Source organism: Haemaphysalis longicornis, unplaced genomic scaffold (assembly GCF_048455015.1).
Source record: "Haemaphysalis longicornis isolate Haplotype H1 unplaced genomic scaffold, Haemaphysalis longicornis Haplotype H1 scaffold_1, whole genome shotgun sequence".
Taxonomy (NCBI): Eukaryota; Metazoa; Arthropoda; class Arachnida; order Ixodida; family Ixodidae; genus Haemaphysalis; species Haemaphysalis longicornis.
In genome coordinates this window covers 318,160,027-318,185,385 of record NW_027526203.1, presented here as the reverse complement: position 1 = coordinate 318,185,385, position 25,359 = coordinate 318,160,027, and the positions used below count along the sequence as shown (strand labels likewise).

The 25,359-nt window shown below is 44.7% G+C and overlaps 1 protein-coding gene across 3 annotated transcripts; it reads left to right on the top strand.

Moving 5' to 3' along the window:
- The first annotated feature begins 256 nt into the window (after positions 1-256).
- On the top strand, positions 257-23,680 carry Inpp5e (Inositol-3-phosphate synthase). Of its 3 annotated transcripts, XM_077682301.1 has the most exons (12): positions 259-581; positions 966-1,645; positions 3,891-4,011; positions 8,379-8,476; positions 8,635-8,759; positions 8,946-9,065; positions 9,194-9,298; positions 15,746-15,913; positions 16,003-16,115; positions 16,224-16,360; positions 17,083-17,129; positions 17,466-23,676. In XM_077682301.1, the coding sequence occupies exons 2-12, from the start codon at positions 993-995 to the stop codon at positions 17,537-17,539; spliced, it is 1,761 nt and encodes a 586-aa protein (XP_077538427.1). In that variant the 5' UTR covers positions 259-581; positions 966-992; the 3' UTR covers positions 17,540-23,676. The 3 variants fall into 3 exon arrangements, with proteins under 3 accessions (XP_077538426.1, XP_077538428.1, XP_077538427.1); XM_077682300.1 differs by having other exon boundaries at positions 257-581; positions 17,083-23,680; XM_077682302.1 differs by lacking the exon at positions 17,083-17,129 and having other exon boundaries at positions 258-581; positions 17,466-23,677.
- The last annotated feature ends 1,679 nt before the right edge of the window (positions 23,681-25,359 follow it).

Genomic DNA, 25,359 nt, shown 5'->3' with positions numbered 1-25,359 from the left:
TCTTGATAAGCACCAGGCTGCGCGTTATGTGGCGATTTACAACCAGCATGCGGCCTAGCAACGACGAATCAGGGGTACAGCTGGGCCACGCTTTAATTCCTTGTCTTGCAGTTGGCCAGCCGTACGAAATAACGGTCATGCGCGCAGCGCTCCAGAACCTTGTTTTACACTTGGGCCGAATATGAAAGCTATAGAATTAATCTGAACTTCATAGATACGGATCGAAGTGGCATGAACACCTGAACAAAGATGACTCATTCAAATTTCCCACGCAAAGTGCACAGAATGAATAGTTGCATTTTGAGGGGTTTTTAGTATGTGAATTTTGCTGATTACACTGAAACGTTATTAATAAGGCAACGAAGCAATGTTTTGAAAGCAGAACTTGTCGACTTTGTCACTTCGCCACCACCTTTCCTCTCGATCGAGAGGCGCATCACGCGTTGCTTCCATGATAGAGAAGAGAAAGCAAAACTGTGCCGACCGTGCGGACTCTGCCGTGGCTCTTACGAGGAGATTTGTGTTTGGTGATTCTGCGTGCACAGTCCCTGCTCTGAGCAACAGTAATGACCGCAAACAGAGTAAGTTATTCGCTTATAGTTGTGTTGTTGGGCACGTAGAGTAATGGTGCAGTGCGGCGCTTCTGAAGTGCTCTTAGCGGGAAGCAGGCTCCAATCTATTGCCCATCGTTTACGATCAATATTTTATTGTTTTGAATTTTCTCTGTAATCAGCGCCTGTCTTTGAAATTCTAAACTTTGCACCCTCGTGTTATAAAACACACCTCTTTGCCAGATCAATTCCTCCCGTTCAGCTGCACTGATCGCTGACTAGCGCAAAGCATCGTCGGTGTGCTAATCCGACGTCTCGATCGTTCTCAACTGCCAAACTTGCTTTACACTTTTGATTGCGCTGATACTGTGAGTAACTGATCGGAGGTGGTGGTATTGATCTCCTCTCGAACAGGCCTGTAGCCGCAGCTGAAGCACTAGCATGGATCGATTACAGTCTGCCGCAAGCTGCCAAGGGGATGAGCCTCCCAAACGGCCCTCCCGCTTAACGTCGCGGAAGGCGAGAATTAAAGGGAGCACGAAAAAGAGCCAAAGCCTTCCCGTCATAAAAACGCCGACTGATGAGCTTCGTCTAGTGCACAACAACTCCGTCACAAGTTCACTGATGAAGGGTGGTGCCACATCGTCGTCTGACGACGAGCCCTTTGAGCTGGCGCCTAGCTGCCCCGCACATTCGGAGAACTGGGAGCCGAGTGTACCGGCCACAGAGCTGAGGCCCAGGGTGGAACTAGTGCGCCTTTCCAGTCTTGTCAAATGCCCGTCGTCTACCAGCCTAAACCGACCACTGAATTTCGCAACTGAACAATTGCTGCGTCAGACAAGCTGCGTGAGCACGGGGAGCCTCAAGTCCCTGAACGATGGAGCGAATGGTAGTTACGGGCACAAGCCGCATCAACTGCCTGCCCTGGCCAAGTCGGAATCTACTGCAGGCTCAACCCGCTGTGTAACCGAGGTGAAAAAGCTGCACCATTCGTGGACAGTATCGGGCATGTCAGAGTTCCAGGACAGCATTGATTTTCCACCTGACCAGCCAAGTATTCTGCAGAAGATCTCAACCAAAGATGCTCGTCTAAGGTTAGTATTGCATTGTGTTATTGCTAGTCTATGGCAGGGGCCCTTGCCCTGCTGCAGGAGGGTACTGAAGATCAGACCGCACCACTAAATGACTAGCGAAATTCGATTTAATGGGGGGAAATAAAGAACAAGACGTCCCCCCCCCTCTCCTCTCGCAACAGTTGTGCTCAAGTGATATCGCTAGATTGTTGAATGAGTCCACCCCAGTATTCCTGGTATGAATTCTTGGGTGTATACGAACAGAAATATCTTAGTTTTGAGTGCAACAGAATGGGAAAATGTGCTAGTATTGGTCATGTTCTGTGTAATTTTATTTGAATGACAAACATGTAGGGGGTAAGTTGTCTACTGTGGAAGTCTTCTATACATCAAAACCAAGGAATGGAAAGTATGTTTTCACAGTGCCAAGTTTTGTTCATTGAAACAAGAAACTTTCGTTCTTGAAACAATGTGTTTTCAAATATAAAAACGTATATCAAACCTTGTTTTTATTTCTGTGGTCTCGTTTTTGCTGGACTCGTCTGCTACGAGATAGAGGAATCATCATGGCATGTGCTTTTAGGTCAGGAAAAGTCCACTCATTGTGTGTTTCAGTTTGTGACGTACAAAAAATACAGCGTGGCTCGCAGGTTTATTGGGTTCTACTGGGAAGGAAAAAGTATCTTTGAGGTGTTCTGTAGTAGATGCTGCGCCTTGTGCCTGCTTGAGACTGCAAATGTTAGAGAAACAAAAAATTCAGTGTTAATTCCTCTTTCAGATGAGTTATTAAGAGGACTGCATATGATGACAACTGATTGGCGTACACATGAACACGCTTACACGCTCCTCGCTCGCATGAGGGACGTGTGCCACGCTGCTGTTGCTCTTGTGGAGGGGATTTCTTGTCCTCGCGCATTATGATACATCACGTTTCTCACAAAGCGATGATCATGCTGCTTGGGAGGTAGATTGACTTGTCACTTCACTCTGCTGTCTGCTTTCTCTTATGAGAGTATGCTTTCTCTTACGAGTAGCGGACCGCTTCTCACAAAACGCAGTGGCAGATCCAAAGCTGTATTGGTGGCAGGTTTGTTCTGCTTAGATTAGATGCACATTCACCCCAGAATGTTTACTTCTTTTCGAAATTTTCCTTTGTTAAAATGGGGGAGGTTGCCTAGGATCTGGGGTGCTTTGAATTGAGGAAATATGGTAATTGTAGTTTACCATTGTGTGCACTGAAGCAATCCCCAGTTGGGCTTGTTATCTTACAACTACTGAATCTCTTAACAGTATGCCCTTTGCTGTAGCACTCAAGCTCGTGGAACTCTTAGTGATGTATTCCGATAAATGGGTCTCTTAAATTGTCAGGTTTGCGAAGCCAGAAACGCTAACATTATTGTTGCTATGTGAAAGGGAACGGGATTGTCAAAATATTGAGCCTTTTCTTTTTTCTTTGCTATCAAGCCATTCTCTGCATTGGTATTAATCGTCACAATTTACTTTTTGCAGATGTAGCTTGACCATTTCAAGCACCCACACTCCCCCACACCTCAAGATTCCCACCAACTTTAAAACCACGGTACTGCAGCTAGTGGTAAACCGTTAAAGTTAATGCTATAGTGTCAGAAAGCTGCAGATAACACTGGATTTATCAAGCAAGACAACCAGAGATATAGCATTCTTTAAAAAGTTTACTTGATTGTCTAAAAAAAAAATATGTGAGGTGCGAGACATTACAACAACGGAATGGCCAATTAATAAAATCAAAAGTTCTATTTGGGGCTTTATGTGCTGAGCTACCTTACCTGGGCCATGATGTGCACAGTAGTGGAGAGCTATAGGTTAATTTAAACCGCTTGTGGATCTTGAACGTGTACCAAAATTGGGTACACCTTTTTTGCCTCTATCTAGAAACAGCTGGGAATTAAACCCATAACCTTGTGCTCAGTAGCAAAAAGCCGTAGCCACTGTCAGTACTCAATTAGCAAACACTGGATAGTTGTTCTGATTGCACGCTTCATATGTTTCTTGACTCTGTGAGAACCTGTGCAGTTGTTGCATCGTTGCCTAGGGCCCTTTCTCAACTTTAGTTCTCTGTCCATTTGTAAAAGATTGTTCCCTCTTTGTTTCTAAAAGCATTGTTCAAGTACAGATGTTGCTTGTGCATGTTGGTTTTTGAGGCCAATTACTCGTAGGTTACGGCCATGTGGCTAAGCCATCACAAGTTGACCATTGCACCATCTGAAATTTTCTCCACTTTTTCTAGAAGCTACCTGGTTGGAAATGTCAGTGGCAAGGGCTCACTGCTTGGAGAAGAGGAACTCCACCGTTATTTTCCAGATAGAAAAGTTAACGTATTTGTGGCCACATGGAATATGAAGGGATCGGTAAGCTGCATCATTTTCGTCTTCCTGAGGTGTGTCGGCTTTTCCATCAGTGCAAATTTCCTGTACCTAAGATTACATCTTTCATTGCTTGTTACTTGGGAAAAGTTCTTTAAACAGCTGATGTGGTTGTGCTAGGTCAACTTTGACTGACATGGCCAACTGACATGGTCAAACCTTCCTCCCCTGGCTCCCTGAGCACAAGTGGTTGTGCTTGGGGTGCCAGGTGAGGTAGATTTAAGGGCGTAGAGGCAAATAAATACACGTTACCACTGCTTCGAACTAATCCGCGGCCCTTGCTCTTTTCCCCTAACAACGGCTGTCACAGAACGAGCAGCAGCTGTGGGAGAAGAAACGTAGAAAACAAACTAGAAAACTAACTCAGAAAGTGAAGGAACTAATTGCGAAACGTAGGAACTTAAAAGTGTCAAATACGGCACATGAAGTTGAATTAGTAGAGCTGTCGAAATTGACGAGCAGATGTAAAACACACGACATTCATGCATACAACATGGCAGTGATTGAGGAAACACTGGAAATAGGAAGAAGCTTAAAAGCAACTAAGAGGAATTTAGCTATTAGCAAAGACAGAATGTGCGCACTCAGAGACGAGCAGGGTAACATTATGCACAACATGAATGAGATAATACAAGTAGCAGAACGATTCTACACCAGGTTCTACACCAGCGATGTAAGCCCATGGGAAACTACTGAGTGTAAAAGCTTAGCTTGCGATGTCCCACTAGTAACTAAAGAGGAAGTAGGAAAGGCTCTTGAGGGCATGAAAAGAAGAAAAGGTGCAGGTGACAACGGCATAACCATGGATATTTTAAATGAGGGAGGAAATATTGTACTGGAAAAGCTTGCTGCACTATTTTCACAATGCTTAAAGGAGCCATGAAGACAAAATACAAGTTTGCTTCATTCGAAAGATTTCGTGTTTTATAGTGTCCCCAATGCTTGTCCGGATGCAAATGATGTTTTATTCACTGAGAAATTAATTAATTTACATCAAAATTTTGATTTTCCCAATCGTGTGTTTTTCGTGGTCTGCAATGACATCACAGGAAGTGATCGCTCTGCAGCCGATTGGAAAGCCTTTGTTTACCGTTAGTGAACCTAGATGGCGCCACCATACCGTGGCAAGCCGTTTTCTGCCTCTGGTTTGTTTTTGTGCGTATTTGACCTGGCTTGTTTTTGTTCAGGGAGAAAATAATCGTTTTGTGAAACAGTGCTCGCTCGACATATATGGTCACGTAAGACACCGTTGCCTGCGTCAATCGGCCAGTGTCGTCTAAAACTACCCCAAAGCCCCACAGTCCTGTGCAGCTAAACCAAGCATAGTTCGCGCAGTACCAACAGCAGTACGCACCGGTACTTCTATGTTTACATGTGCTTTCGTAACTTCCACTGTTGGTCCCACCATTCTTACTGCTTTAAAAAGAATGTGGCCTAAATTTAAGCACAAATTCGGCAAGCTTATAAGCTGTGCCTAATTTGCATTTGCTTTTGCCGGCCTCCGCCAATCGCAGAGCTGGCTGGTATGACATCTGTTGGTATGACATAGGTTCTGTTGCGGGAAATGAGTGAGTGGGTCGCATGGCCTTTCCCTTTTTTCCTAATTTACAGCTTATTTGAGTGAAGTTTACGTTAAAAGTGGTGTCAGTATAATTCTAACGAGGCAATGTTTTGAATGAACCAAACTTGTGTTTTGTTTTCATGGCTCCTTTAAGGACTCTAAAAGGCCCCACAGCCTCAAAAAACGCCAACATAATTCTAATTCACAAGAAGGGAGAAAGAAAGACCTCAAGAATTACATACCCATCAGCCTACCCTCAGTTGTGTACAAGCTGTTTACCAAAGTAATAGTTGACCGCATAAGTAACAGCCTAGATTCCCTACAACCTAGAGAGCAGGCTTGGTTTAGGAAAGGATACTCAACAATGGATCACATCCATGTCTTTAATCAAGTAATACTAGAACAATCCGCTGAGTACACTAAACACCTTTACATGGCATTTATAGACTATGAAAAAGCATTTGATTCAGGACACACCGTAGCAGTTCTGGAAGCATTAAATGACCAGGGAAAAGAGGAGACCTACATAAGTCTTCTAGATGACATATATGAAGGATGTACGGGCAGGACAATTCCTCACAAAACTAAGCAACAAATTCCCAATCCAGAAAGGCATACGACACGGAGATACCATTTCGCCAAAACTGTTTACAGCATGCCTGGAGGAGGTATTCAGGAAGCTTGACTGGGAAAACATAGGATTACGAATAAACGGGAAATAGTTGAACCGTTTGAGGTTTGCAGATGACATAGTCTTGCTAAGTGAGTCTGCGGAACACCTACAAAAAATGCTGGAGGAACTATAATCAGAAAGCAAAGCCGTAGGACTGAAGATAAATATGACTAAATCTAAAGTAATGATGAATAAACATGCCGAAAGCGCCCTTTCCAACCTGTGAAACGAAACGCTAGAACATGTACCAGAGCATATCTATTTTGAATAGGTTGTCAGAGCTGACACCAATTACGAGAGAGAAATTCGGCGCAGAATAGGTATGGGCTGGAGTGCTTTTTGGAGTGCAAACACTCTCAAAAAGTAAGCTACCTCTATGCGGAAACTTGGCGCCTTATTAAACAACTAAAAAAGCAAGCTTAGGCCGTCTCAACGGGCCATGGAACGAAATAATGATCGGAGTAACACTTAAGAGACAGGGGATGAGCTTCCTGAATCAGGGAGCAAGCTCAAGTAGATGATATCATAGTTTAAGTAAAGAAAAAGGAATGGACTTGGGCTGGCCACGTAGTTAGATGAATCGACAGCCAGTGGACCACCAGGGTAACAGAGTGGATACCGAGAAGCAAGTCTAGAAGAAGGGGAAGGCAAATAGCCCAATGGAGGGACGAAATAAGGACATTCGGGGGACAAAGAATGGACTCGAGCAGCGCAGGACAGGACCGGTTGGAGGTCAGTGGGAGAGGCCTTCGTCCTGTAGTGGACCTGAATAGGCCGTTGTTGTTGATCATGCTAATGGTTGTAATGATGTACCACCGCATTTCTGTGCAAATGATGCTACCACAAGTATGCCGCATTCAGCGTCTTGTGGCATAGTGGGTAATGTTGCTGCTCCTAACGCTTGCAAGTAATGCCGCAAAGAGGAGGGAAAGGGGGCTTTCTGATGCCTCAAAAGTAAATATAAAAAATGTTGCTTCTTAACATGAACCATCACCCCTTCAAGGCACAATCCTCAGCGGAGAGACTCGAAAGATGCTTCTGAACTTATATGCTTGAAAATGGACCTAACCAAATGTGGGGCTTCTGCTTTTTACTGTCGTTTCTCGTCTCTCGTTTTGCGCCGTTGCACCTGCTCGTCGTTACTGCGTGTGCTTCCCGCAAAGGTGCCGCAGCCAAGTGGCCTATTTGCACACATTCAGCGCACAGTGGTTAATTAAGCTTACAGTATGTTGAAGCTGAGAAAAAATAGTGCATGTTAGTTAACATAGTGTTACGACTGTTCCATCGAAGGACTATTTTGCCAGATGGCTGGCTTATTCATACTGGCTGGCTTAGTCAGGCCACATTGGTACTATGTTTGGCAGCAGTGCCGACGTGCTTGGTCAGCAGGCAGAAATTGCTGTTGCCTCCAAGGAGCATTTGCCTGATGCCTCCCCATCTCCCTGCCATGTTTATGATGCTGCTGGTTGCACCTCCATGCAGGAGGCACATTTTGCGCACAAATCTTGCAAGGTCTGTTGCCAAGCGTGGTGTCATTCGAGTGTGACTGGGTCACCCACACCTCCCCATAAACAATTGGTTACTAAATATCAATATTTGTACATCATTCTAAGTGTAGCATGTCGTGAGTTCTGTAATGGGAGTATATTTCTAAAAGGTGCACTGTATTGGTGCAAATGTAAAGTTTTGTGTGTGTGTGAAGTAATTCAGCATTGTTTTATTGTTTAAATACTACGTACCACTACCACTTCAAGGTTATTACAAGCTGCAGCTGAAACGAGGTGCTTGCACATGGATGAGTACATGCAGCTTAAAACAGTGCCATTCAAGGAGACATATGAACTTTGTTCTTAGACGTAGTTGCAATTCTCAGTGTATTTTTGTGGCGTGGTGCTTGGACATTGAGACTAGACAGATCGCTGAAACGAAACTCACCTTTGGCCGAAAACGCCCTACTTTTCGTTCAACTAGTTTCGAACTATCTACAGTTCCGTTTTCTTTAATAAAGCTTGCTGCAGGGTAGTTGGTAAATAGTATTACAAAAAAAAAAGTTTTTAAAATAATCATTACGGGCATTCTTATCATTACGGGCATTCTTGTCCCTGTTTTTGCTTCTAGGCATCCCCTGCCAGCCTAGACGACCTGCTGCTTCCTAAAGCAATAGAGTACGTTCCGGACATTTATGCCATTGGTGTGCAAGAGGCTATGAATGACAAGTAGGTCCTTTTGGTGCTCCCAATCTGTGCCTGCATACTGTCTCAAGTCTGTGCCTTCTCTTGTCCTGCGAAAGCATCTTGTTCTTTAGGGTAGTGCAGCTGCTGTCTGTGGTTCCAGGGTGGCGTCCATGGTGGCTCTCCTTTTCTCTTTTCCATAGAAAGGAGTGGGAAACTAGGCTTCAGTTCACCCTGGGTCCTTCGCATGTTCTCTTCTACTCTGTCTCTTTGGGTGTCTTGAACCTGTCCATCTTTTTGCGTCGAGATCTGATATGGTTTTGCTCAGGTAATCACTGGCCGCATGCGGTACCGGTCTCCTCAGCCTGTCTGGGCTTGCCTGCCTTGTGTGCATGCAATAGTGGTGCCCATTTGTTGGCCTGTCACACTGTGCAAATACGCGGCCACGTTGGGAGCTGCACTTTTTCAAACACCTTCTTCGTCACATCACAGTGTTCCTTTTTTTATTTTTCAGCTGCTGAAGAAGCTACACATGCCACACGTTCTGTTTCTTCTGTGAAAACAAAAGGAGCGGTGGCTGTTGCCTTCCAATTTTTTGGGTCGTCTATGTTGTTTATCAACTCTCACCTAACAGGTGATTTCTTGCTTTCTTTTTGTGGCAGCGTAGGAGTGGGGGGAATCATTCTGAATTCAGTGAATGTGCCATGTTATTTACTAATGCGACGGATGTTGTAAAAACTTGGGTTCTTCTTTCCCTTACAGCTCATGAAAAGAAGGCTAAGGAACGAATTCAAGATTATGAGAAAATCTGTCATCAGATTGACCTACCCAAGCTGGCTCAGCTTAAGTTGCAATATCAAAGCAAAGGTTAGTTTTTAATTTTTTTTACTAGCTTGCTGCTGTTGGGGAATCAGTTTTGCCGCCTTTGGTTTCATCAAAGGGCTGCTGAAGAGTTTTTCAAAAATTTATTTGCTGCGGCACTTTCGTGCAACCGGTCTCCACCCTGGCCGCCCTCCTGACCTGCAACGCTGGGTGCATGGACCGTGTCACCGACAACTCCTGAACTTTATACACGAAACTAACTTGTTCGTGTTTCTGTAAGCGCCTACATCTATTATGCCGCAGGGCAAACTTTCAAATTAAAAAAAAAAAAATTGTTGGGGCATTACTTTATAGTTTTCTTCACTCTGAATTCGAAAAACAAGTTTATTTCATGTGTAAATACACCCAAACCACCTTTTTTTGCCAAAACAAACAACCACTGCCCAAGGGTGTGATTAGAGCCCTGGCTGCCTTTCGCAATTGTCCGGTGGTAGATGACGTCATACTCGGAAGTAGCGGCACTGCGGTGACCGCTTCACCTGAAGAGCTCATTTTGTTCCCATTCATATACGGGCCAGAAAGTCTTCTGGGGAATGGAAGATGTGCACAATCTTTCCTTAGCATAGGGGAGCCTGAGGGAAACAAACGCAATAAGTTCGCTCACACAAAAGGGGTTTTCCCCCAAGAACTCGCGGCCAACTTCGGTTTTGCGGATGCAGGAAACTTATGCAGATATTGCATCATTGCTTCCACTACCAGTGCTAATCAGAATTCCTAGCAGAATTTTTCAACTCATCATCATCCTCTTTCTCATATGTGTAACTTGGTTTTTACATTCGGGCAGGCGGCCACAAGCTGTGTTCCGTGGCCTGTGTCGATTCATGTGTGCAGGCAGCAGCGATGCAGCCGTCGGTTGCCGCATCACGCAGAGGTGCTGGTGCCGGGTCGCTCTGTGGCCGGTCAGTGTAGAAAACGTCTTTACATTGTGGCACATACGCAGTTTTAGAATAGGGGAACCGAACGTTGGAAGCCCCCAAATAGTTAGGGCTACCCAAACGCAACACGCTCATGCGTGACGAGTTTTACAAGAGCGTCTTTCCCAACAGCTCACCACTGGCTTGGGTTGCTCAGACGTTGGGAACTTTAGGCTTAGCATCAAGGCAGTTATTTAGTCACTGCTATCACTACAATTGTGAATGGCAACCCCTAACACAGGTTTCATGTTTTCATCACACTATCATCCACATTCTCTAATGCGTAGGGCGACCATATTCCTGGAGGTAGAAAACGAGACACACCAGGGGATGAGAGAGAGAGAGATAGAGAGAGAGAGAGGAGGAGGAGGAGGAGGAGGAGGAGGAGGAGGAGGAGGAGGAGGAGGAGGAGGAGGAGGGGAGGAAGGAGCGTACAAAAGACAAAAAGTTGAGATTGGGTGAATTTTGCTGAAATATTTAATTTTTTTAAGCACGACTTTATCCAGCAAGGCTCTGTTGTAAAATTCTCCGCACTTGTAGAGAAAGTTCAGCCACACAAGTAACACTGCACGCGATATTGGCAGCAGGCTTATAACCTACCGTGATGGCGCAGTGGCTGAGGCGTCGTGCTGCTGAGCCCAAGGATGCCGGTTCAGCTCCGGCCGCAATGGCCACTTTTCTGATGGAGGCGAAAAGCGAAAACGCCCACATGTTCGACATTTCAGTGCACATTAAAGGTCCCCAGGTGGTAAAAATTAATCCAGAGCCCTCCACGACAGTGCGCCTTATTGCCTTTGTAGCATCGGTGCGTTAAACCTCATAATCAATCGACAGCAGGTTTATGTCGATGTTGAGATCACATTGAAAAAAAACGTGCTCCGCTAGAGCCGTGGTGGACAAAATTTTGAACTACACAAGAGTGTGTCATGAGCTCTATCAGTGCCTAAGGGCATATTGCCTAAAGGCAGTTCTTCTGGTGTTGACATTGGTGCCCCATGCTTGTGCGGCCTTTTGTGCTTACACATCCGTCACATTGTTCAATGAGGCTTGTGCCTTAAAACAAAATCACCCCTGTGTATGTAATTTTGGTTAAGAATCTTCAAGGTGGTCTAATAAGTTCCCAGCCCTCTGCTATTACCTGCCTCATAACCCGTGTTTAGCTTGGATACTTAATGCCCCTAGATCACAAAGTACAACAAAAGCAAAATGCTCGGCACTTCAGAGCATTCAATTTAGGTCATGTGGCCTGAAAGCTGTCGCTTTCAGTCTCCCAGTACTTAATATCTTTGGCCAAAGCAGGGTGGTTTCAAGGTTCAAAGTCTTGGTCCGACAACTCCCCGCTTGCTTTCCTATCCCAAGAAAAAAGAAAATAATAATAATCGTCAGGCAAATTTTTCAACTTTTCATTCCAAGACAAATGGGGTGGGTGTTGGGTTGGGAGATGGGGCGTATAGCCTTAACCTGTCATGAAAAAACTTTCTGGCTGTTGAGACTGGTGTGCCACACATGTGCGGCCCTTTTGCGCTTGCATATCAGTCATATTGTTGACTTCTGCCAGGGCCACACTGCTGAATCCAAAGATGGCCGCAAGGGAATGCTTCGACAACACCACAGCAAGCTTTGAGCGATGCGGCTGCGATTGGCTTAAAAAGTGCCAAGCGATTTCAGTGCGCCTGATAAAGGCTTGCCGCCATCAAGGTCTTGTGTTTCAACGAGCGCTTTTTTTTTTTTTGCTTGTTTGCACTGGTGACGTGAGTTTTGCATGGCTGTAAGCCTTTACCAGGTGCACCACTGGGATCGCGTGACACTCCGTGAGCCCATCATAGCCACTTCGCTCACAGCACGGTGTGGTGTGGCCACACCTCACAGCATGGTGTGGCCCCACCCCTCTCATAGCAGCAAGGCTGCTATGAGTGGGGTGTGGCTTAAAAAGGATTTCCACCGGCGATAAACAGTGAAAGGAACAGAGGCTAAGTTTCAAGCACTAAAGGTGCGACATGGAAATTCTTTTGTCGATTTTTCCGGCCGTAGTTTCGTTTTTCTTTTTTTTTTTTTTTTTTTTTGTCTTTGTAGTGCAAAAGACACAAAGTACAACAGCACTGCGCCAACGCCTGAGGAACAATGTGTAACTGCTGTTGGGCTCCACCACCATTTTGTGCCGGCCGCAGCGCCTCTAGAGTTCTTGTGATTTTTTGCCCAGAAGGCTAAGAGGCACAATCAGGCAGCAGAATGTTCCCTCTCTTGCTGCATGAGCAGACATCTAAGTCTTTGAGGCTCTTATGTACACAGCATCGTTGAAAATACCAGGGGAAAAGATGTTTGCTTCTGAGCTCCTGCTGCTGCCACTGCGCGCTCCACTTCTAGTGTACTACTCTTCTCCTAGAATGGCTTCACTTCCCAGCTGCCTCTGTTGTTTCTAGCCACACACAAATTGCCTTTGTTGCTGTCCAGAGTAAGGAGGGTGGGAACGGAGGAGTTGTGCAGAAGGAACACTCACTTGTGGGCATAGGCTGTAAATTTTGGGGGGGGGGGGGGGGGGGGGGAGAAGAAGGGGGAATGTTGTGTCGAACCCCTATGAAATGAAATCCAACCAGAGCACCAGACCGGTATTCTGGAGGTCGTGGGTTCGGATCCCACCTGGCGGGCATTTTTTTCTCCACTTTCTTTCTTTCTTTCCAAATTCTTTATCTGTTTCAATGATCTACCACATCCTCCCCTTTGCTTTCCGAGGTTTTCTTGACTGCCAACTCTTATTTCTGTGTTATTTTCAACGAGCCCCCCATTCTGATTCGCTATATATATATATATATATATATATATATATATATATATACCAGCTTAGGCATCACAGAATAAACATTTTGATACACTGACATTGACGCCTCCCGCTCAAACTGATCAACACCTCGCATTCGCAATCTTTTAAGGGCCAGACACATGTCCGTCTTTGCAGCCGGTTTTCGGCGCCGGTAAACGTTCCGGAAACCGCTCCCCACCGCCGTTTGGTGGAATTGGAAACACATGGTGCGCGGACGCCGTCGACGCGTCGGGCCGCGTAGCACCGCCCTGTTCCGTCGTGCGTGCATGCAGCCTTTGGCTGCCCGCACAAGGGTCGCATTGACGCTTGACGGAGTTCGCCTGGGTGCTCCGCGATGCTCTTGATTTCCTCTCCTGGGAGATTGTTGCTTTAAGTAATTGGGGCCAATTATATTCATTAATAGCGTAAATGGATATAATTGGCCAAGCGGAGTTTTGAAAACATAAAATGTACTACAAAAATAGAAAAAAAAATAATCACAACAGCGAAAATACTAAAAATATGTCTTACATGTGCTCAAAAACGAAGACGTAACTTAAAAAGCCAACAAAAGAACGTTGGAGACGAGCCAGTTGTGTAACGCCCTGCAGTTCCACAAAAATGCGTACCTGGCGGAAGTAACACAGTTAATCGTTGTAATAGCGTAATAAAGAATGGTCAAACAGAATATCCCCCCCCCCCAAATACACAGCATAACCATTTCGCAAAAATAGAGACGAAATTTAAAAAATGCATCTTTACATATATTCCGAAAAACGAAGACTCAACTAAAAAGCCCGGAAAAGAACGACGGAAACATGAATAAATAATCGCGCAAACGGACGAAACCAGCCCTACGCCTGTCATCTGCAGAAAAACACTATTGGTCAAGTGAATGCGCTTAACCAATACAATGGTGCAATTTAGATCATTGGCGAAAAGAAACAAAATCAAAATAAAATAACCCAACATATTAGGCTACTCATAGCCAAATCTCGCTAAAAAAACTCAATTAATACTAGTGGTGTAAGAATGCTAGGCATTATTGATAATTATCTGGATTTCTACAAATGCTTTTCTCATTCAACGTGGCAAGAATATGGTTTCGGTGGTTGTTCTTTTCACATGAACTTTAATAAAGCCACCGCATCAACCACGATAAAGGAAGCCTTCACTGACTACACGGAGAAAAAAAAACACTGCAATGCCGACACTTCTCAGAGATGTTGCTCTTAATTTTACTGTATGCAGCGGGGTCTTTTGCAGTTACAAGGCAAGCGAAAGCGATACGCAGTTGTTTTTTGATCCCATATATTTGCTTCTGCTCGTACCAGAGATATCAGCAGATCGGTTTCGGCGATGCGGTCCGCCCTTGAGCTGCTCGTGGCTGCGGCGCAGGAGAGAGCCACCTCGCGAAATCCAGGAGCGGGGGACACACCGAATACAGGCTCCACTTTGAAACCCGCGCGAAACGTCATGAATGACGCCTCCGCGCCTCGTGCTGTTATTGGCTGCCGCCCCCTACCAGTTAATTGCCCACACGTTTGACGCGTGGCAGCGGCGGAAAATATCTATCAGGTTTGACGCGTGCGGAGAGCCGGTTTTGGGTGCCGGGCGGGGGCTGTTCCGGCTACTGGAATGGAGAATCGCGTGCACAGGCGCGTCCGTCTCCGCCCATGTGTCCCCCGCTTTACACTCACATTTTAAGCCACAGAAGCGCAGAAAGCCTTTGTCTCTCCTGGGTCACGGTGATTAAAGACCCTCATTGCTAGTCTTGCCATTTTCGATTATCTTTAGTGCTCGTGAAGCCTATATCGGAAATGCTGCAACGGCGTACAAAAATGCTCCGTGGGAATCGAAGTGTCACTATCGCGCCTTTTATCTTCGGATCCAAACGTAGATGTCTCTTCAACTTTTTCTCCTGTTAACCCATTCAGTAAAACAAGCGGGCCCATAGGAAGTTGTTTGTGGCCATGCAGTGCCCAACTGCACAGTATAACACAACAGTGACTGCACCAAGGTGCAGCTATAGTGGAGCTGTGAACGTCTGCACTCAGTGGTGGCAAACTGCGGTGAACATGCAGTGTGCATACTCTGAATGCCAGGTTATCATACAGCTGCACTCTCTGCAGTTGGGCTATGGCTAAACTCTCTTGCTGCCGTGCATGAAATCATGGTTACAGTTCGTGGATGTTGCGGAGGTATTTCAAAGCTACGTTTCAGTGGGGCGAGCAAAACAAAAACAAAAAGAAAGCATAGGTTTAAAATTCTGGTGCATACAACATGCCAGGTTTGCTGGCACAAAAATGACAAAGTCCATTTATCTTGAAGGGATACTGGAGGAAGTTGCAAAGAAGTTTACCATTATTTTATCTAAATAAAGTCAGGAAAAAGTCAGATTTTATCGAAATAAAGTCAGTGAATTGGCACTTTACCACTAGCAAAGATGGTTCAAAAGTGCCGTTCCCTCGCAGCTTCTCTGTTTCATGGCGTTTCTTAGGTGCTGTATATGTCGTAAGACATTGAGGAGTCCAGCATGAGCCACAGCAAAAGTTTCATATAATGACAACCATTTTGGCCACGAGCTAAGTAGTTTCAGTTTATATGACATTGTATGGGCATACTTACTGAAATGCTAGCAATACGTTGTCTCTCTTTGATTCAGTCTGTGCAATGTTTTTTTTATAAAGGTGAACTACAGGGTAATACGATCTCTTGCAGATGTGACAGCAAGGTTTGACCACGTGTTTTGGTGTGGTGACCTCAATTTTCGGCTTATGAATGAACGTTCCACCGTTGTTAACCTGTTGATGGACCACAGTGAGGACAAACAATCAGTATATGACAAGCTGTTGAAATCTGATCAGCTAAGAAGTGCTATGACGAATGGTCTGTATTTTTGCTTCCTGCGTACTTTTTCATGGTCTGATTCATTACTGGCAAAGTAGAGGATTTTTTCTTATGTTCTGCCTATTCAGGTCAGGCATTCTTTGGTTTTCAAGAAGGAAAAATAAGCTTTGGACCCACATACAAGTTTGAAGTTGGCACAAGTAATTTTGATGGCGTCAAGCTCAGGGTACCATCTTATACGGTAATAATAAACTTTTCTCTCTTTTTTTTTTAAATTGTCACTGCTAAAACGAAATGCCACCTGTAAGAGAGATCCAGTGCCACACGCCATGACTGTTTTCTCTTTCAGGATCGGATACTTTATAGAAGTAAGAGGAAAGGTCACATAGAGTGCACCCACTATGATTCCATTGGTGTCATCCAAACTTCTGATCACCGTCCAGTCTATGGGCTTTATGAAACTGTGATCAGACCTGGAAGAGACAGGTGAGGAAATTTTCCATTCTTTTTCGACATTACGCCATCAGGTACGTTTGGTTGCTGGTTGCCTTGCATTTTGTTGAGCTCATTCTTTTTTGAGACAAAGGTAGTTTGACACGTGTCATCATCCCAACACAAGGTCAGTGCTTTATTTTGACGATGAAACTTGTGCAGTAACGCATGATGCTCAGAAGGGTGAAAAGATGCAGGGGGAGGCTGGAAGGAGTGGGGAGTTGGGGAAAAGGAGAGAAAGAGGAGTTTGGATGAAGTGAATTCAGTTTGTCAACACACAGCTTTCACTCAACTAGAATTGCATTGCAAGTGCAGACCTCACCGCATCAGTCGTAACAATCATTTATAATTTTTTTTTTTTTCTGTGCATTGGCCTTGCAATCTCCTCTTTGTTCTATGCTGCAGTTTCAGTACCTCTTTGAACAGTGTGTGAAATCCACATGGCAGTGTATGCTCTTTGAAACTAGCTTGAAAGTGTACTCCCTACATAGTTCCGTCAAAGTGAAACCCATATAAGATGTGTTCATGTGTCCTGGTGTTGATAGCTACAGATAATTGTTCAGACAAGCAGGGATATTTTTTTTTTTAATTTTCAGGCTTTATTTGAAGCATGCCTCTCCTTGTTTTCTTTTTCTTATTATTATTAGTTTTCTTAGGTTAACTGGAAAAAATAATTCTTGCTATAGACATGTCTTTTCACATCTCTTTTAATGCAGCACACGATTGGCTGCTGGCCTGTTTAACAGAGATATATACCTAGAAGGTATGGCAATTTCTCTTGCTCTCTCTCCGTCTTGTTTGCTTTACAGAACCGGATGGAGATGCATCTCCATTATAATCAATGTGATCTAGCACACATGTGTTGAATTCTTGCAAAGGAGGCGTACTTCACGTCTTTGCCTCGTTCTTTTGCACTAACAAAAGGAGTAATAAAGTATATTTTTATTATGCTTTCTATTTGTTAGTCAAAAATTTGACCTGAAAAAGTAAGCTTGCTCTCCCCATTTTTATACTAAGGACCCAAAATGTGTTGCATACGTACATTTATTATGTGAAAAAGTGTCAAACTCTCATGTGGGTGTGTTTTTTTTGTGCGCAGCTGTACGCAGAAGGGCTGCTGCTCTGGAAATTCGTCAGAGCCTTAAGGCTAGTCAAGTCTGCTCTGTGATGTAAATGTGTTGTTTGCTGCACTCTGGCAATGCATTTTTTTCATCTGTGTTAATTACTGTGCACCATTCTTTGGTGTCCAGGCCTATGAAAGTTTCAGAGCTTTGTAAGTCTCCTACTGCACCCTGCAAATTAATAGCGGTAACGTTTAATAAGAAGTAGGAAGCACTGTGATCTTGATGCAGCTGCACTGTGTTCCACGTTTCTTCACTCGTCACTGCTGATTGCACAGGACTAGCAACGATGTCTAAAGTACTAAAAAAAAATTAGTTAAAAAGAAGTCACGAAGGTATTTATCATAATCTCATTTTGTGACTGATAGCCTGCCCCCTACTTCCTTTGCCACATGTGCATAGAGGTGACCAGCCCTCTTGATTTCCATGCACTCTTCTAAGGCATATTTGATGTGAGCCATAGTCGGTAACTTATAATCATGGCACTGTGTGTTGTGACACTCTGTTCTGGATGTAAATCAGCACCGTGTGGGCATTCTCAGTGCGCTCCTATGGTCAGTAACCTTGCCCTTACACTTTATCACCCCTGGCAACTATGTATTCACTATAAGGTCCGGTGTCTTTGCTCGAGGTGTAATCAATACTCGTTCACTACTCTGCTGCGGGATTGTGTTTGTCTTTAATGCTAGTTCAAAACAGCCAGTGCATGGCCCACTGCAACTGGATTGGCGAACACAGGATTGTGATGTCAAGGCTAGGGCACATTCTCTGGGTCCACATTGTTGATTTGCATTATTTAAATTTGAATGATCAAATTAGCAAAGGGCCTCTGTTTTCTCCCTCTCTTTATTTTTTTTAATTTTCAAGATCATCAAAATGCTCTCTGGTTGTACTTGTGCTCTGTGTTTACAAAGGCATAATAAGATGTACAACAAGTGATTACTGTTTATGCAGTTCACTTTGTGTGGCCAAGTTTGTGTGGTGAAAATGCTGTTGTGCTGCATCTTGCAGTAAGCTGTGCTGTCTCCCATTTTCAGAAGGAAAAATAACATACTAGTAACAGTTGTACTTATCTCATTTTACTATACATTTAGCCGCTCTTTTTTTTTTTTTACTGCATGAAAATACAAAGGATGGTGGAACGATCCGCTGCATAACTTAGTAAAAATTTTAAGTACTACTTACAGCTTGAGTGCCTTGCATTGATTCTGTAAATGATGAAACGTGAGTTCGTTGGCTGTGATGCTGAAGTGTTTCCTATCGAGCTTAGCACACATCTGTTTTTTTTTTAAACTGCAATGCTATTTTGGGAAGCAATATGTAGTGAACCACAGGGGAAACTGCGACGTGATCTGTTGTGCATGGTGACGTTGTGGATATTTAAGCCACCTTTCGGCAGTGCAGAGCAAGCAAGAGCAGCAGTGGATTGACCGGCAGTAAACATATTGCAGCTCTACTTAGTGGGTGTAATTAAACCAAAAAGCCTGATATCTTTTCTGTAATTGCAAGCCCACACTCGGGCCAGTATTGGTATTATTCAAAATATTCAGTGCTGCTTCCTTTTTGCTATACCTGATCAGGAACGCCAGTTTGCATGTGACCAGCCTCAGCATTGCATTGGTTATGCAGCATTGTAGTAGAGCTCTTTGCTGGTGTTTCCTGTGGTCAGCTGTTCGGGAAGGTCATTTTCATTGCTGTGATATTTCTTTTCCTGAGGCGCCACACAACTCTGTCTAGCATGTTGGAGTTGGAGTAAGTTTCTCCTACGCTTTAGGCGGAAATCTCGGGATCATCTAATGTAGGTAGGCATGTGAACAGGCCAGTTGTGTTTTGTCTGTAAGGAGACAAGTGTCTGAAAGCGTTCGCACTGGCTGAGGCTCCCCTTTGTTCAAAATGGAGCATGGTTTTACTTTTTTTGTTCATAATGTTTTCTAATATTTCTTCTTGTTTAATTATAAACCAACTAGAAAGGGTAAAAACCTCTGTTTCCATTGTATTAACCGCAGTCTCTACATAAACCGAATTTTGGTGCATCTACAGTTCATGGTTATTATAACTTTTTGACGTCTGTACCCTTGACAAGTGTACTTTTATTTTGTGAAAAGCTTGTTCCTGTCTGGAGTGTTCTTGTGTTTTGTTTGGTGTGTGAGCCCACCATTCTTAGTTTGGCAGCTTCTGGCTGTACTTTTGCTAAAATTTCAGGATCAGCACTCTACCTTATGTAGTGTGAAGCCAGCACTTAAAGGAGCCATGAAGAGAAAATACAACTTCATTTAATTTGAAAGAACTAGAATTCAGTATCTCACTCAGCTTCATTACAGCCACAAAAGATGTTTCTTTAACGAAAAAAAAGCAAGAAGTATTTAAAAACTTTCAATTTTTGCGCCACAGTGACGTGTTATGAGCAAGAATGACGTCATACGGGCCAACAATAAAACATAATTTTCAGTGCGTTAACTGCACGTCAGCATTCAAGTGATGCGGTCAAATGGAACTAGAGGCCCCATTACAGACGTCCAGTCGTGTGTCGTCGCGACAGGTCAGTTAGGCGGCCGCCAATCGCACAAACAAGGTTCCGTGACGTCATAGAAAAGTTGCGGGAAATTGGCTAGGGGGTCGCGGCTGCTTCACACGTTTTCCTTCGTATCTTCGTTATTTGTTCGAAGATTGCGATGATATTGGTATCATTGTTATTGGGACTAAGCAGTCTTTCTAATAAACCCAACTTGTATTTTGTCTTCATGGCTCCTTTAAGTGATTTTTCAGGGTGCTGAAAATTTTTTCTCGTAATTTGGTTAGTGCCGAAAACGTGCAGTCTGAACTCTGGATGCGGTTAATTAAAATGGTGGAGAATAAAATGATGAAACTAAAGAAATTACTGTGGTTGTATTTTGTACTTGGATGAGGCCAGCAGTAATGTGGACCGTGCACCTTGCTTTTGTCTTGAGAACTACTGAACTAGGCTATCGTCGTCCTCATCTTTTTATTGTACCTTTCACGGCCCCTTGGGGGATATTGCGTAAAGGGGAAGCAAGCGCAGGATTCGACAACAGGTGATGGTCGATTGTCCTCGGCGTAAACGTGAGTCAGGCGCATGATCAAAACAGTGACAAGTGAAGTAAATATGCATGAAAGGAACCACAGCCGTCATAAAACAAATAAGGTCCGTGATAATCAGTTTGAATGTTTATTAAGGGGTTGGGTTCATTCACTATGGATTCAAGCTGGTTATTCCAAGCTTCAATGGCTGTGTGCAGTAAGGATTTGTCGGAAGCATTAGTTGTGCCATGCCAAAGCTGCAAACTAAATGAGTCAAAGAGTCAACGCAATGTACGAGCATTGGGCATGGAACTGTGTTAAGCTATGAAGGGAAATTGTAATATTTGTGTAGAAGGCAGAGTTAAGAAGTTGAGGACAGGGTGGTGGAGTTATTTATTTATTTGTACATACTGCAGCCCGTAATCAGGGCTATGGCAGGAGTAGGAAAAAGAGGCCAGTACAGAAAACACATGGGGTAATAGGTTGGGATATAAAGTACTAGAGCTCTGTACAATGAATAGAACTACAGAAATGGTAGCAAAGATCAGAGTCCCCAAAACATGACAAAAATGCAAAGCAAGAGAAAAAATTCGCCGCATATCTGCTCCTTTCGTTGCAAATGTCGACATTTGCCGAGTAAATGCCTCCCTTCGCTTTCCCGCTCACCTCTCATCCTGTTCCTCTCCTGTCGCATTCCTCCCAAGGTAAACATGCTAGAGGTTTGCTAAAGTCAATTTATTTAAATTTACTATTGTGTTCCACTGCACCAGGCCGGGTGCCTCTATGCCAGCGCTGCCGTACGGCAGAGACGCGCGTGAATCGAGGTGCTCTACTTTAACGTTTATAGAACCACGTTGCCCTTCTCCATGTGCGTTCCAAGCGAAACGTGGAACCTATCTAGGGGAACTTTTCATAACTGCTGCCGTTTGATTTCTTAAAATGCCGCCAGAAGCTATTGTGGCACGAGCGACAGCAGTCGTCTTAGTGAATTTTTTTTTCTGCAGTGGATGTAGAATTTTCTATCGCAAAAATAAAGCATCCATGAACTTTTTATAAAGGAACATTGCAAATATCACTTATGTAGTGATTTTTTGCCTTATATTTGCGTAATGTACTGTTCGTGTTCAATAATGTTGACAAGTATGAACATTGCCGCTGGACTTAGACGTCTAGATTTGGCAGTGGGTACGTAAACCTATTGTGCAACTTCTGCTTCACTTTTCAAAACAATCAAAGGTTATTTATGGCTGACAAGAACTTATTTGAGGGCAAAGAAGGCATGTGACCGGGTAGATTATTCCGTGGAAAAAAAGCTGAATTTGTACGTCCTAGTATGGGGGTAGAGGGGCGTCATATGAAGAGCGTGATAGTGGTGTATTGAAGGAGGCCTGGATTAACATCTTGCAAGACGAGTTGATTGAGTGAAACAGCTTCAGCAATCCATTGCTCCACTGCAATGAAAGCGTTGGTAGGTTGTGACGGCAGGGCTGACGTAGGGGTAAAAGCAGAGTTGTATCGCCGAAAGACGAATCTGATAATCAGCCTTTTTCTGTGCCGACTCCATTTGATTGATTTCAGACTGCTTGTAGGGGTTCCATACAGGTGATGTGTACTGTAGCACAGGGCAGATAAGCGTTTTGTACACGGCAAGTTTGGTGTCACTAGGGGCCCCAGGTTATGTACGCCGGAGGTAACCAAGTGGTGTAATCAGTGTTATTGGACCAGGACAAGTTATGAGTAAAAAGCATGCCAAGGTATTTATATTGGTGAACTCTCTGTGGGGGGATTCAATAAATGAGTTGTGGAAATCTAAACTCATCTATTAGTAAATGATAGAAACATAGTTTTGTTGAAGCTAATGTTCATTTTCCAGGAAAGGCACCAGTTGCAGAACGATGTAAATGAATCATGAAAAGAATGCGATCATTGCACGATTTAATAAGTTGATATGAAACACAATCATCGGCGTACAAGCAAATGTTTGAGTGAACAATTTCTGACAAATCATTAATGTAAAGCAAAAATGAAAAAGGCCAAAGGACTGAGCCCTGCCGAACACCGGAAGATATTTCATAACAGAAGAAGCAACGGAATCAAAGTACACAAATTGAGATAAGCTTGAAAGAAAGCAAGAAATCCAATCAACTAATTGTGGGTTATTGAGAATCTTATTTAATTTGTACAAAGTTTAGAGTGACTAACAGTGCCGAAGGCTGTTGAAAAATCGACGAAGATGGCATCAATTTGATCTCCTCCGTCGAGGTTCATAGGCATGTTATGTCAAAAGGTGATAACTTGCATCACAGTACTGAACCCGCATCCAAACCCGTGTTGAAAATTAGACAGAATGTTACTAGACTCAAGAAAGTGTATGATATGTTTAAAGATTACATATTTAAAGATTTCACATGAAGGTGAGGGTAGAGAAATCGGTCTGTCATTGGAAAAAGAGTTCTTATTGCCAGGTTTGTGCAGAGGAAGAACTTTTGCTAATTTCCACAATGAGGGAACAAGTGCTAACAGTTTCATTATAGATTACCTCAGGATAGTGAGTACGCCACAATGAACACCTAAGTGTAAATGCATCGGGAATGCGATCGGGACCATTGCATTAAGATTCAACGTAAGGTTCAAGATGCCCTCTGCAGTAATTGTATTTCCAATGGAGAGGCGAACTGAGGAAGGAGGGACTACATTATTGTTCATTGAAAAATTTGAGTGGACATTAAAAGCATTTGAGATGTCAGCTGTGTTACACCATGTTCCACCCTCAGTAGTGAACGAAGACGGTAGATTGGATTTGGGAAGAATGGAACGTTAAAACTTTTGGGGATTACTTTTAATTAAGCAAGTTTTAAAGCTGAACACAAATAAAAATCTTTATCAGAGTTCATTTTCTGTCGAAGCTCCTCTTTTATGCGGTTATATTTTATTATGCTATCGGGATTCTTACATTTCGATTGCCTCTCATGCGAGTTGTAAAGCAAGGTATTAAATCTAGCAGTGCGTTCTGAACTGCTTCTAATGGGTGAAGTAATTTTGGTTTGAGTACCAAATGGTAGCTGCATATTCAAGATAGGTACACTTGAAAGTTCACGTGAAAGTAAAGGCATGAAACCGATAGCCGCACATTCACGCCCCCTCCTCCCTCCACTCCCAACCTGGGCACGTATAAACTGGCAACCGGTTATGCCCGCATGCTTAGAAGTGAAAGACACCGTCGAAAATGACGCTTGGAAAGCCCTGTAAGGTGAACGAGTAATATTGGCTCACGTCGGCATTTCAAGCTGGCACATTGCTGTTCATCGGGGAGGGTTCATCAAGGTTGAACCTGAGGTGACAACAGTGGCGGCGGTGGCTTTCTATTGTTTTCGCACATCTGTTAACGTCGACACTTCATCAATTCCCACTTTTCTTCCTCCAAGCGAATGACATGCCTCCATCCCATAGCGAGTTAAAACCTGGAAGGCCTTGAGCTTTATTTTAGTGGACAAACATGTGGCTGTCCGTTTCCCTCCCCCATCGCAGGCATCGTACTGTTTGTGTGTGACACTCCAAAAGGGGGATAGTGTCACGCTACTAACTAGGTTGGTCCACGCAGAGTTGAGGGGGAAAGAGGCAACACAGGCTTGGCAATGGAAACAATTTAACAACGAAGTTGGGCTGGACCTGCGTGCTCACCCGGCGAGATGCTGCGACTTGTAGGAGCGGGACAAGAAGGTGGCTGGCGCTGGACCCCGGGGGCGGGACCTCTCGTTCTGGGGCCGGGGTGCACGGGGTGTGCTTGCTCTGGTGGCCCGGGAAGGTCGGGACTCTTGCTCCGGGGCGCGGTGATGTCCACGCACGCTTCAGAGCCGTGGGGGTGAACTCTAGGTGCCGTGGCGGCATCGCTGGCCAGCGTAGATGGGCCCCGAGCGAGGCGGCGGCACCGTTGTCTCGATCTCGGTCGGGACGCGGGAACGCATTCTCGGATGGCCCCTACGGCGGATCCGTCGGCGGGCGGTGGAGAGAGCGTCCGAGGGGGGCGCGGGCCTTTTTCCCTTCGCGGTTGCGTGTAGGGAAGGCATAGATGGTTTGGGGAACAAAATAAGGGGCTCGGCCGGTCATTGCGCGCTCCACGCACTCACGTGACGCCCCCACCGGGCGCCTGGGGGCCAGCGTGGGGACGCGCTCACCAGAAGGACGGCCATTGCGCGGACGCGGGGTGGTACGCACGTCGATTTTTCCCGTGATTCAATACACGCGTGCTTGCCCCCCTCCTTCAACCCCCAACCCGTGCACGCATAAACCGGCAACCGATGATGGGCGCATACACAAGCGTGCAATACACCGGCGAATATGCCGCTCGGAAAGCCTTGCAAGCTGGCGTTCCACTAGCGTTCCAACCGGGCAAGTTGCTCTTCAACTGGAAGGCGACGGCGGCTTTGGGTAGTTCACCCATTCGCGGTTCTGTTTGTTCTCTGCAATCAGTTGATAACGGCGCTACCGCCGTTGTCAGCCGATTGCGGAGCTTGTGAAAGAGGGATCGGCGGTGGCGAGGAGGAGCCCCGGAACGCCGCCGAGTAAAGCGGCTTCACCGGAATGAAAAAATTCCGCCATCTCCACGAAGTGAATGATGATGAGAGGGGTGAAGCAAAAATGCTTATCTCTAAAACCGTGAAACATTCGCCCGCACATTATATGAAGACTCGACACGTCAAGCTTTCCACCGCTCCGTTAAGACCGTCGACGACGTCGATATATGTTTGTGGTGGTTATGCAGGGGTTGTTTTGGACGATGAGAATCTCCATGGGTAAGTTGGCGAATTCGGTGTGTGACATTTTAGCCATCTT

Bases quoted from the DNA above. Each gene is read 5' to 3' on its own strand.
- Inpp5e (XM_077682300.1), top strand. From the start codon at position 993: ATGGATCGATTACAGTCTGCCGCAAGCTGCCAAGGGGATGAGCCTCCC. The intron at 1,646-3,890 runs GTTAGTATTGCA...CACTTTTTCTAG, and splicing joins ACCAAAGATGCTCGTCTAAG to AAGCTACCTGGTTGGAAATG. The intron at 16,116-16,223 runs GTAATAATAAAC...TTTCTCTTTCAG, and splicing joins TCAGGGTACCATCTTATACG to GATCGGATACTTTATAGAAG.